Source organism: Limulus polyphemus, unplaced genomic scaffold, assembly GCF_000517525.1.
Source record: "Limulus polyphemus unplaced genomic scaffold, Limulus_polyphemus-2.1.2 Scaffold139, whole genome shotgun sequence".
In the NCBI taxonomy this organism is placed as follows: Eukaryota; Metazoa; Arthropoda; class Merostomata; order Xiphosura; family Limulidae; genus Limulus; species Limulus polyphemus.
Genome location: NW_013665749.1, coordinates 945,376 through 959,172, shown reverse-complemented (window position 1 = coordinate 959,172; position 13,797 = coordinate 945,376). Strand labels below are relative to the sequence as shown.

Here is a 13,797-nt window from a genome sequence, read left to right as displayed (position 1 = left end):
GATTTTGAAGTGTATATAAAACAAATTCAATAGTAATAAAGTATTAGCAGTAACATAATTTAATAACAATAACAACAACAAAAAGAAAATACTTGTTTGGTATAGCTCCTGGTTTTCCATCTGCTCCAACTCCAGCAAGCTTTCGACATCGGTAGTTTTCATAATGAACATTGTTTGTAACATCTTTAAGATCTTGCATATGAGTCCTTTAGATAGTAAAACATCTGATTAATCTGTGCTTCATAATACAAACATAGAAACGTGCTTATATTTATGTCATTTGTTGTCAAAATATGAGATTCCAAAACAATTACATTTGATATATATGATCAGTAAAAGGTGACCTCAATGACAGAAAATCTTTAAATACTATTTTATAAAACATATTAATTATATGTAACACTGACAATTGTTTAAATTATTATAGTATTTATGGGAAATGTTTTAAAGCAAAAATTAAAAATCAGTATATATGTACAAATACTCTTTTAATCATCACTTGTTGATTTTTCACAATTCACAAATGATAATTTTCAGCATGGAAACAATAAATAACTACCAATTTTATATATAAAGTTCATTACTATTTTTTTTCCTTATATCTAACAATGATGAAAATTATTTTCAATATTTCATGAGTCACAATTTGAAAATGAATGCCCAAGAGCATGAGACATTATCTCTGTAAATGGTCATGCAACTACATAAGATTGGTTCTTCAAGTTTTTAATCACTGTCAATGTAACAATATCACAGAGCAAAGTTTCTAACAGTGAATTGGTTGAGAAAGTCACAATAATTTTGTTACTTTTGCAAGATTTGGAAGATAAGCATCTACATAAATTAACAATGACATGAGTCAGTTAGTGTGTAAAAAAAAAACTCTTCATAGTATTCTAGTAATCGAAAAAAAAACATAATTATTATTTTTTAAACCAAAGCATAAGCCAAAAATTGGAGCACATTGACTGTAAACATTTACATGACCATAATGTTTAATTTTAAATTTCATTACAAACTTTAATTACAAAATAGAAGCTGAAAAGGTCACTACCATCATTATAATAGCACGCGAAGAACAGGTAATAAAGCCATTAATCAATTCTTAAGATTATTTATGAAACTAGTATACAAAAGTATTTTATATATAAATTTACTTTATAGCATTTTTCCAAATTAATAACTTATTTTAAAATCTAAAAGGTTGGTCTTACTTCACTCCTGGAAAGTATTCTTTTTTTTTTTCCTTTCTTTTTTCCTGGTTATGTTTCCTTTCAGAAACATAATTAAGAAAAAGAATAAAAAAACGAAGACATTTCACGAGTAGGGTAAGAACAAATTCTTAAATTGTAAAAAATGATGGATGACCTCAGTTTCTGAAAAATGTACACCAATTAATAATTCAGTTTTCTCAACAATATTCTAAAAGATGTTTTTACATGGATCATATGAATTATAAAAGAATAGTTTTTATGTCATTATTTCTTCATTTGTCTTATCTTTCACAAACAATGTTATAATGAATATATAAATAAAATAACATTTTATTAAACTTTTCTAAGAAAGTATTTTTTTCATTCCTTCAAAAAATGCTGAAAATAGAGAATTTCATTAACTTCAATTCCTGCTCACCTGATCAACATATTCCTTAGAGCAATAAAATCACAGTGTTCTAAATTTTCAACTGGAAATTAAAAATAATACATTCATAAAACACATTTTTAAATTTGAAATTACAATTAGCAAAAAATATAGGAACAGATAACTATTATATAATTTAACTCTTGGTATTTCTATTAAATTTTATCAATTACATCTTTATACAAATATTATAATTTCCTTGTAATTTTACATGAATGTTCATTTATAGACATACAATTTAGTTAATGACTATTTTAAAATGTTTCAAATCAACAAATCATTATTTAAAAAATAAAAAACTAGTTCTAATTATTTTCTAATTGATTGAAGATATATAAAGATTAAACAGGAAGATGTTAATGCAAAAAATAAGTCGTACATAACCTCAGTAACAAGATGGTTTCAACAACCAACTGTTTCAAACTCTGTATTTATAATATCAAAAGTAGAAATGTTCAATAACTTTTTTTTCAAAAGGGGATTCCCTTACACAACACACTCACAAAAATATTTTATCATATAGCTTATTCAGGTTAGGCTTATTTTAAAGACACTAAGATGTGCTTTCTTTTAAAGAATATTCAACCTCCTAACTCCTTTTTCACCCTGGACATACCTCCTGTCATTTTTGTTAAATAGAGGCTTACCTTCTGCTATACCCCAGGGATACTTTCTACCACGTACTTTCTTCCCATTCACTTCTACTAAAGTGTTACTTCCGACTACTGCAAAAGGGACACGTGCCTAAAAATATAATTTATAAAAAAATTTTCATGAAAACATAATGAAGCTAAATCAAAAAATCACCTGAGAATTAATTAACCTATAATGATTACACAAAGCTAATTAAGTCCTATTATAATTAATTTCTTTTGAGTTCTAAACAAATCCACATAAACAAAGTTCATAATTTTATTCTATATGCACTCCAATTCCTGAAAAATTAAAAAAATGCTTAACTGCCACTCTTTAAAATGCAAAATATTCCTCCCTATATGTTAAGGTTTCTTTCCATGATCAACCAGTAAAGTAAGATTAACATCACTGGCTTTTCAAAATGAACGGTGAATATGAACACTAAATTACTTAGATCTCAATATTTATAATAATAATAATAAAGAACTATACAATACTTTTGATGTTAACTTTATCTTAGTATTGAAAGATAAAACTCCAAATACATTACTATGCACTGGTACCTTTTAACATAAAATTCCTTTTACTTTGAGAGGCAGCAAAAAACTGTTGCATGTAAAAGTCTCATACATGAAATGAATTACACAATGTGGATTTCCAGAAACAAGAGTGAGAATTTTGTAACAAATACATTTTCTTGTGTTGCAGCTATTGAAAGAAGAATTTTTCATCACTAATACAGCTCATCAGATTAAAGTGCACAATACCTAGTCTTAAAAGAAATGTTATTTAAAGCAGGAATTTCTAATTTATTATTGATGTAATTAAAAACAAAATCATAACTATCAAATTGTAGCCATTTTAACTTACCTTCATAGGTTTCTGCAGCTTATTTTCTTCTTCATCATCACAGTCAGGAAATTCATAAATCTTTATCTTATTCTGTGTTATTTCATTCAATATCTGAAATGACAGTCATGATACCTAACGTCATTTTTTATACTAGTTTAATGTCAGGAAAGCTTCTGCAGACATAAGTATCAAGTCAAAAATAAGACATAGATGCTATCATGTGAAAGTTTCCTGGACTTGCTGGATTTAGACTTACTTAAGAATAAACATCTGCTGTAACTAATAAGGTTTATAATGTTTTTAGTTTTTGCTTTCTATCTGTGTAGGATGAAACTGTTTATTATACCATTTTTTTTTCCCATGAAGTCATCCACTAGCATGGGAGATATATTTGATGAATGTGCTTATCAACAGGTAAAAATCAACAAACCATTTCAAAAGCAATACTAACTGGGGAAGTACCAGTTCATAAAATAACATCCCCACACCATTTTGAAGCAGTACTACATAATGACATTCATAATGAAAACAAAACTTCCAACAATGTTTCAGGAGAATATTTCATGTCAAAAAATAAAAATCATTAGATTTTTAAGATAAAAAGTTTCTCATGGAGGAGATGTTCATAAGCAAAAGCAGCTATTATTCCTGGGGTGTGTTATCACGTAAAGATGTATTTATAAGCACAACCAACATTACCTTCCAATTAGAAAACTTCAGATGTTAGTATTTTAAAAATTGAAGTTACTTGCATCAATAAGTAGGCTAAGGTACACTTCTATAAATTAGTTAATTTTGTATAATTTGGATAAATATTCATCACATAATTATATTATTCTATTCTGTATATGTATGGTTCCTTTCAGTAATAATATTGGTAAGCTACTTACTATATCAATATAATTATGTTTATTTTAATTTGTCATTAATTATTAAACTTGTATTATAAATATTGATTGGTTGATTTGTTGATTTAGAATTTGTGTTTAGTAGGACTAACCTAAATCTCCATAGATGGCCAAACCTCCTGAGATATTACTGGGTTTATAGCTAAATATATCATTAAAAGTGAAGTTACTCAACTGAGGAAACAATGCATTCTACTCTTTATAAGCACAAACATAAGGAAAGTATATTTAATTAGCTATGGTGATGAACATTAATTTTTATTTTCCCACTAAGTTTATAGCTTACAATGATCAAAAGTTATTTTTTCTTCTCATTTGAAATACAATACTACAGTGGAACCCCTTCATAACATTATAGTTGGGGTCCACGAACTGCGATCACAATGAATTTGGGGTTACGTTATTTTTGGGTACCCACAAATGGTCATTTTTCATATCCCTTGCATTGCTATTTGGTACATAGATGTTTTCTCCTAAAACACAGGCTAGGGTGCAAAGTTTTACTTCTTCTTTCTTCAAACCATCGTAGGGTGGATTCACTGACCACAAGGTCACAAGCAACCTGAGTTTGCTGTTTGCCATTTTCAATTTGATCCAGAACGTACAGTGTATCTTTGATGGTAAATAACATGCATTTACATATGGATTTATCCATCATGTACAATATAAAAAAAAGACAATTAAATCATGAAAAACAAGTGCTATGTACAGATTTAAGAAAAAACATCTTGAAATGCCAGAAGACAAATAGGCTGTGTTAGAATCGCATTTCTGTTCAACTTTTATATACTGGACTGTCCTCTAGAAAGCAGCATGTGTTAGTCATGTGACTAAAAAGGCTTCTCAGAAAAACAAACACGACAAAGACAATTTTTTTAATGAAAAAATCGGCAAAATCATTGAATTACACTACAATATCTTAATTGAAAACTGCCAAAACTCGCTAATTCAACAATAGAAAATTGGGAACCAAACACTGACCTCATTATATCCGAATTCATGATATATCAGGGCTCACTTTAACGGGGTTCTACTGTATTATTTTTAACTTTTCTGTTTAGCTAGAGTTAATCTATTTTTAAAACAAATGGCTATAGTCCTTTTACATTACTTTTCCAAAAAACTACACACACACAGTAAGTTGTGGTTACAAACTAGATTTACTATTTTATTCATATGGTTTTCCTTATCTGAGATTGTTCTAAAAATTTAATAAATGCACTTTAAAGGATATTTAATTATTCTTTTTACCTACCCATACAACTTTTTATACAGCAGTAAAGTCTAGTATAAAGCTGTGTCAATGAAGTATAGTTAAGCCTCTCAAAGCCTATAAAGTTAGCCCAAGTTAGTTAAGTTTTGAAGGTACTCCAGCTAGTTATTGATCTTAACAATTATTAACTGTTTATCAACTTGATAATGGACTTTAAACACTTGATTGTTGAAGGTCTCATTAAGTAATACACAATCATTGAATTTGTCAAGCAATAACAGTTCCAACAAAGGTCAATTTATTTGAAGAGAGCATATATTAACAAAAAGCAAATTCAAAAATTTGTTTCTAGCTGACCTGATTAGACGTGTTTCAACAATTATCGAAAGTAAAATTGAGTGTTTAAACCAGAATAGGAGTCTACATATTGATTTTGAAAATAGATTTAGCAGCAAAATACATTTTATCGAGTACAAAAGCACATTCATAGGGATGAATATTGTGTAATGTGATGGTTATAAAGAATAAAAGATCCTCTAAAGCTGGAGATGAACAACTCGAGTTTTTGACAGAAGTCACAATGTCAGACTCCGATATAGGTGCTACAGTGAAATGATCATTGGCTTAGGAGCATGATTGCTTTCACATTTATATGAATAAGTAGGATGGTCTAGTCGACAGGTGTTAAAGAGAGGACTGGCATCCAGTTAACCACACAAAGGAGTGTAGTGGGGGGCCTTGACAATATGAAAAGATTTATTTATTGGCATATTTGACTGTAGGATGAGAGTTATAGGTAAGGCAGCAGTCACAGTAGACGAAGTTCTTGATAGTTCAACTCTATATGATTGCCTGAATAAGAAGGTACTATGGCCAAGAAGGTGATCCGACACATCTCTACTGTTAGTGAGAATCCGTAACTTGTCTTCAAGTGGTCGTTCAGATGCTTATGTAGAACAAACTTATTTTATTCTTTAAAAGCAGTGTTGCTTGACAAGCACAGATAATATCAAATAATCAAACTTCTTTCAAACACTGAAGTTTATGAAAAAAATAGCAATGCTCTAAGATTATTTGACATTTACTGCAACTGGATAGCCATTAGAAAATTCAAGGTACAAAAAACAATCTCATGTTTCTGAACTGCAATCTCAATCTCTTAGAAAAGCTGAAATGAGTAACTACATTACTGAATGAGTCATAAAAAAATTCCAAAGCCTATAAAATTTTGTTGTTGTAGGTAAACTAGCATTACATTTATCTAAATGTATGATTTTTATGTGAAATACTAACCTGTCCGAAAAGAAAAAATGTTTAACATTTTTTTTACACTATACTATTTCTGTTATATAGTTTAAAGAAAATTGTTACAATCTAGCTCATCACAGTGATCTCATGTCCCATAACCATACTGAACCTGAAATTTTTTTAATATTAACAATATATAATATATGGCAATAGAAACAGACTGATATGATAAAGAAATGGCTGTAAGCATATAAATCTAAGTAATTTGTTTTGAAAGTTTTATTATGTCTACTATATCCAAAATCTGTCTTTTTGTTTCTCTCTAGGAGGAAAATGGCACAAGTTTGTAAACCTTGTATCTTTTTACACGTAGCTACTTAGAATAACTTGTCTAATACAATAAAACACAGAGTGTATCTGTCTGTCTATTTCTCAGTCAAGCAATGCTGTCATAGCAAGTTATTACATAATTTAAGTAGTTTGGCTTCCTGTCAATTAGAAGCGAGTAGTCTACGACTGATCGAAAATTAAAGATATATTTGGACTAAAATGTACAAAAAATTGCACCTTTTTAACAATTTGAAAACATATCTTTGTTAAATCATAGAGTTAATCTAGAAAAGACGTAAATATACTTTAGTAAACATTTTATACAACATATTTAAAGCTTATCAAAGTTTTTAAAAAGGTCTAATGTTAGGTCGTACAATACTATCACAAGATTATTTATTAAAAGTATTAAGTGTGATAAGGTTTAGCCCTAAATGAGCTAAAACAAAAAATGTACACAAGTTACAGTGTTAATTTACCTCTATATCGAACATAGTCCATACTTAATAAAGGCTTAACTAATGTTAGGACTAAGACAAGAGGACTTATAGATTTCAGTGTCTGCAATTATAATTATTTTGTATTACTCTAGAAATCCTGTATTTAAAGAAGTATTGTTGCAACAAAGATACTAATTTGGCCATAAATGTTTTGGGGTCTCTGCTAGTTTTTAGTAATGCAGTGTCTCCAGTCGCTGCATTACTAAAAACTAGCACTAACAACATATTGGTAACTTGTGGATTTGTCATTCTATCATTAATGTTTGACACTTTATATATGTTATGTATTTCTTACTTTTATGGTAAACTTGTAACTACAGTAATCCAGACCAGTAAAAATTATGAAAATTATTTTTACAAATCAATGTGATATAAATGCATACCTTTGATATTTTATGTTTCAGGTTCATTTTGTAACTTAGCTTCAACTATCAGTTTGGGTAATCAGTAGGACAGTATACAGCCAGAATGCTATTGGTAACATCAGTAAAGAAACTATCCTACCTCCTGTGAGAAAGCTAGCCTCCAAATGAGGAGTCATCACTCATTAGCAAAAACCCTTAAGATCGTACCTCATAGTCAAATAAATTACCAGTTACATAATGTAAGCAAGAAGTTTGGCAGCTACAAACAGCATTTACTATAATACGTGTTAATTTTTCTAGCACAGGAAGTTCATAAGATTCACCAGGACAACTGTTAAACTTCTGTCTTGTCATATTCATACCTCTACAAATAGCATCAACTTCAAATTTACAAATGTGATGATAATTTTTCTTTCAATGAGTACAATGTTACAAATGTTATCATGCAAAGGATAGATAGTCATAAACAAACCTAAAAACATTATACAGTTTTGGAGTAATTGACTACAAGAAACAAAAAAACTTATTTCAGAGAAGTGTTATTTATGAGGTTATATTGTCAATATCTAAAACCATTAAAACCAATTCTAAGCTCTAATGTTTTGAGAGAAAAGATCTATAATTTATACCAACAAATACTTTTACACCAGCATTTCTTATGTGAAGAATGGATGTCTATAGCTAAAATCACAAAACTATCTCACTTTTCAAGTTCACACTTTATGTCATACCAGTGTTTTTTATGGACATTTGTATATATAAGTTAACAATTACCTATGAGATGCATTTCTTGTAATGGATGAGTGATGTTTAAATAAATTAAACCTTTTGTTAATTCTATGTATTAGATGAAAAGTGAATTTTATATTTTGTTTTTTGCACAAGTCCTTAAAATGCAATCAATATAAAGTCATTTTCTCTTTCTAAATACATGGAGGTCTTCTGTAAGTGTTGTAAGAGATAGTTCTGGATTTAAAATAAAAGGTATTCAAAGAGTTAGAAACATTTTTGGATGACACCATAGAAATACTAACCTATTTACCAGAAATCATTCCTAACTGTTAAAAACAAATTTAACATTTAATCAGTAATTACCAATATATTATGTTTGAATGCCTGTTTAAGCATAAACCAATAAACTATAGTTATAATCTGATTCCTTGTACAACTCTATTACATATGTCATATATCTTGAAAACATCCACTTTACTTACTGTCCTTTTAAAAAGAGCACACTCTTCAGAAGTCATTGTGTCAGCTTTGGCAATGAGTGGAATGATGTTAACCTTGTCATGCAGTCTCTTCATAAATTCAATGTCTAATGTTTTTAAACTGTAATGACAAATTTGAAAAATTATTTTCAAAAACCAAATGAAAAAATTCACAAAACTCTATGAATTAAAAATCAAAAAATGAAGTTGAATGAATATAAACAAACTATTACAATTACAGTAATCCCTCAATAACTCAAAACATATGGGGCTAAAACCATGCCGAGTTATAATAAATTCCGAGTTACTGATATACTTTCCCCTACCCCAAAATCATAACTTTTTTGGACAAAATAAACTAATATACACTACTGTTGTTTGAAAATAAATAAAATTAAATTCAAAAAAACATTAAAAGTTAACACTTAACAGCACTGCAGGCCAAAAAAGATGATGATTCAAGTTTATGGCACCATATGGTAGGTGACAGAGGTGATTGCAGGAGGGCTTAATACACTTTGGTCAAAACTGTACACTACTTGATCAATTAAAAATTAATTACATTTTGAATGGTCACTTAAACAATAAATCATTCACTTAAAACTTAAAGATTATTTGAATACACTAAATTATTAACTTAAAAATTAATTAATTTATATTAAATTAAATATATATAAATAAATTAATGTTTAATTTCTAAGTTAATAATTTAGTGTATTCAATTAATCTATAATTTTTAAGCAAATGATTTATTGTTTAATTTAATTAAATGAATTATTAACTGTCTGAAGACATCAATGTGAAGGAAGCTGGCACTGCTGGAATTGGTGTCTGAGGAAGAGTATCCAGATACTGCAGGCAGACCAATGGAGGCTTCACTAGTGGTGGAAGGAAGATTTAGTCTGGTTTTTATTGACAGGGGTTTAAAAAAAGTCAGATATTTTCCACTGTTTATAATTGCTGTGCTGAAGCTTGATGACATCTGCCCTGATATCTCTCAAAGTTTCATAGTGTTGTTCCAAATCAGGCAACCGCTCAACTGCCTCAGTTGCTTGGAAGAATTTGTAAGGATGCCGAGTTATGTCAAATTCTGAGTTATCAAAGGGTTACTGTAATAGGTATACTTTGATTTTCTCCATGAGGGGTGTTGCAAAATAAATCACACTTTTTTTTTCCATGAAGTAATGACGAACTTGGTACGACCGCTAATATCATCACTCATGAGAAACGTCATTTCAACTTACTCTTGGGTGTTCGTGTTGCATGTGCTGCCTTCAGGATGGCTCTGAAACTAGTCGCAGACATGCTCTGAGAATTCATGTCTCCCAATCGACACATCGCAATGCCAGATTTGAAAAATCCAATTAATGCCCCAAAAGGTTCAGAATTGTTGAATTTGAAAGAGTGATCCATGAAAAAGTGGTGGAATTTAACTCCCATCAAAAATGTCAGAGCTTTCATTCAACAATGCACAGAAGAAATGTTGGAAACTTTGCATGAATGTAAGAGACACAAATGTGAAACCTTGATTAGTGTTCTCACTAATGTGCTCACAGAGACAGCCAAAAAACAGACATGTTTGTTGCATTGCTGAAATATTTTGCAAATCAATTAAAACTTGTGCATGAGAACAATGGTGTCCTAATCAAGCAATAGTGATACTTGGAATTATTTTTTTGATTGAATTAAAATCTTATTTTACTTTGTTATGCTCTCGGGGTAAAAAGTGTGATTTATTTTGCAACACCCCTTACTATTTAAACCTAAGAAATAAATATATTGCATACAATGTACTCAGACTACAAAAACCGGATGTAATCATATCTTTTGATTTAGAAACAAGGTAATAACTATGACGTATTACTTTTAATATGTTTTTCCTATGTTTACGAAGATGACTGCTGATAATGATTACCCGTGTCCAGATGGTGCAATGAAATACAGACAACAATGTACCCTGGAGTCTACAATTGTTCCTCGATGAACCCTGGATTCTGCATTCAGATATTCTTCATACTTATTTTCAATGTAGTTTGTAACTGGTTGCCAACTGTAGAAATGAAAGGTCTGTGGTAAATGTTCAATACAATTACAACTTATGTATTGTCATTTTAAGTAAAATGGGTTATTAAAGATAAGCATGACTATTACTGTTATATAATTAATTCTTAAAATTAAAGAAACTACACAGTAAATTATGTAAAAAAAAACTTTCTCAGAAGTTTCTTGACTTCATATTACACTTTGTAACTCTTTGTCTTCTATACTTTAAATTATTATGAGTCACTGATAATGATCAAACAGTTACTAAATGTTAATTTCTTAAGTCTGTGACATACCAGTCACTGTTATCTACAGCATCCCCAAATCCTGGTGTGTCCACAACTGTAAGTGTCAAATTGACACCATTTTCTTTTAATAGCACCTTTGTGGTTTCAACCTTGAAAACAATGTAATAAATATAAATATACACGTTTATTTTATAGGTGTTTAATAAACTTATATTCATTAGCATGATATTAAGGTTTTATGACAAGCAGAAAGGTAAAAATTAACCACACAACACACTAAAAATAGAGAAAAAGAAAGTGCAACTCGTCCAGACTTTAACAATTAAATACATCTTGAACACATCACCAATGAACTTAAAAATACCAAAGAATTAAAATTCTTAACTTAAAGATGTTGGTTTTTACTTTAACAGATGGTATTTATTATATCATTCTAATCTATTTATACATATTCTAACTTTTACAACCAGTATATATACATTTAAGTTACTGTAGTGTTTTGAAAGTTGTATAAAAGTAACAGATTATTAGTTTCTAAGTGTACAGGTTTCAGTTATTTTTACGTATGCATATTAAATATATCACAATAATAGTAATACACTTAGCTCATTGAGTTCTTTTTTACTTAATGAAGATATATATACAACACTTCTTAGAACCTCAAAAATTTACACTACAAATCCATGAAAGATCTGAGTCATATTTACTTATAATAAATCGCTTTTTAAGCATTTTCTCTAAATACATGTATTTAACACACAGTAGTTATATCCTTATTGTATGGATATTAGTCTCTTAAAATACTTTACAAGCTAAAATATCTCTAAATTAATAGACTAAATACTCTATATCTCCTTTCTAATGAGCTAAACACAATTTGAACTTTTATTTTGCTTTATTTACATATTACCATAATGTCTGACTTAATTCTCCTTAAATTGAAAATCCACTTAAAGACAACCAACTGATAAGATACACAATTAAAAAAAACTTCCTTACTTGCACTGTCTTCTTCACCCTCAGGGCTGGACCAGGATATTCATTTGAATAAATATCTGTTAGAAACATGGAATTGATGAGGGTTGACTTCCCAAGACCTGACTCTCCTACATAAAAAAAGAACAGTGGAATTAACTTGCTTCGTTTAGCCAATTAAAGCTTAGAATGATTAATATACTCAAAAAGGGGATGTGAGAAGTCAGTATTTTCAGAACTGTTTTCTGTATTTTGAATAAATTAAAATTTTGAATATATATAAATAATTATAGATTTTATAATTGCAATAACACAATAAGAAAATTCTCTCTTAAATACTAGCCCCAAGAAACAGCTTACATTAGAAATATTTCAAATCAAATATTTTCAGAAAATTGTGCTTTGATCAACATCACATATTATTACAAATGATTTGTTTGTTGAATTATGCACAAAGCTATATGGGTCATTTGTGCTAGCCATCCCTAAATTTGAAGTGCCAGACTAGAGGGAAGATGGTTGGTTTGTTTTGAATTTTGTGCAAAGCTACACGAGGGATATCTACACTAGCAATTTAGCAGTGAAAGACTAGAGAGAATGCAGATAGTCATCACCACCCACTGCCAACTCTTGGGCTACTTTTTTATTAACCAATAGTGAGATTAACCATCACATTATAATGCCCCCACAGCTAAAATGTTTGGTGGGACCAGGATTCCAGCCTGTGACCTTCAGATTGTGAATAGAGCACCCTAACCACCTGGCCATGCCAGGCCAGGAGGGAAGGTATCTGATCAACACCACCAACAGCTAACTCTTAAGCACTTCTATACCACTCTCACACTATAATATCTCTATGGCTGAAAGAGCAAGCATGTTCAGCAATAGGTCTGGATCTCACAACCTACACCCTAATTACCAGGCCACAAATGATGAACAATATGGTAACAAAAATATTAGATTGCAGCAATGAAACTAGTATAGCATTTAGTCATAAATAATTATATCATTATTCATTTCGAGACCAAAAAAATATGTTGAGAAATGACAATTTTAAACATTATTGTACACATTATATAAAAAGACTCCAAGTTACTATATATATAAATAATACAAAGGATAAGAAAAAAGAAAAATATTTGTTGGAAGTAAAATACTAGTCACATGGCTCCTCAAACACAAAGGAAACAGTTATATATTTAGCTGGACTGTTGGTATACACAGAAATAGCATCTGCTTTTTTATTTAGTATTTGTCTATCTATACTCCTTATGTGTTCAACAAGCAGAGAGCACGAGCTAGAGCAGAAATTCAATGAGGTAAGAATTAAAAACTAAACAGAGATTCTCAAAAATCTTAATACAATTAATCAACTCCCCAACTTGTTCATATGCTCAATTAAGTATTTCAGGAAACTTAATAAACTAGCTTCATGTTAACGAGTATTGAAAGTATTTAAAGAGGTAAAAACGCCATTGCCTCCTCAGTTACTTACAAATATATATATATATATTTGACCCGAGTTAAATACCCGGTCGATGGAATATTTCGTCGTTTCCTTTTGTACCTAGCATTAAACATAACAGCATTTGACTAACTTGGCATAAGATGATTGTGTTATATATTC

At 29.6% G+C, this 13,797-nt stretch overlaps 1 protein-coding gene across 7 annotated transcripts in view; it reads right to left on the bottom strand.

The window, feature by feature from the left end:
* The window catches only part of LOC106474550 (septin-7-like), an 80,262-nt gene that overhangs the window by 16,184 nt on the left and 50,281 nt on the right, over window positions 1-13,797 (bottom strand). For all 7 annotated transcript variants that reach the window (XM_022379832.1, XM_022379840.1, XM_022379844.1 and 4 more), the window contains 8 exons: window positions 12,195-12,301; window positions 11,244-11,344; window positions 10,820-10,954; window positions 8,908-9,025; window positions 3,148-3,240; window positions 2,289-2,385; window positions 1,633-1,684; window positions 93-206 (listed from right to left, as the gene is read on the bottom strand). In XM_022379832.1, coding sequence (XP_022235540.1) covers window positions 93-206; window positions 1,633-1,684; window positions 2,289-2,385; window positions 3,148-3,240; window positions 8,908-9,025; window positions 10,820-10,954; window positions 11,244-11,344; window positions 12,195-12,301 — 817 coding nt within the window. The remainder of the gene's footprint in view (window positions 1-92; window positions 207-1,632; window positions 1,685-2,288; window positions 2,386-3,147; window positions 3,241-8,907; window positions 9,026-10,819; window positions 10,955-11,243; window positions 11,345-12,194; window positions 12,302-13,797) is intronic.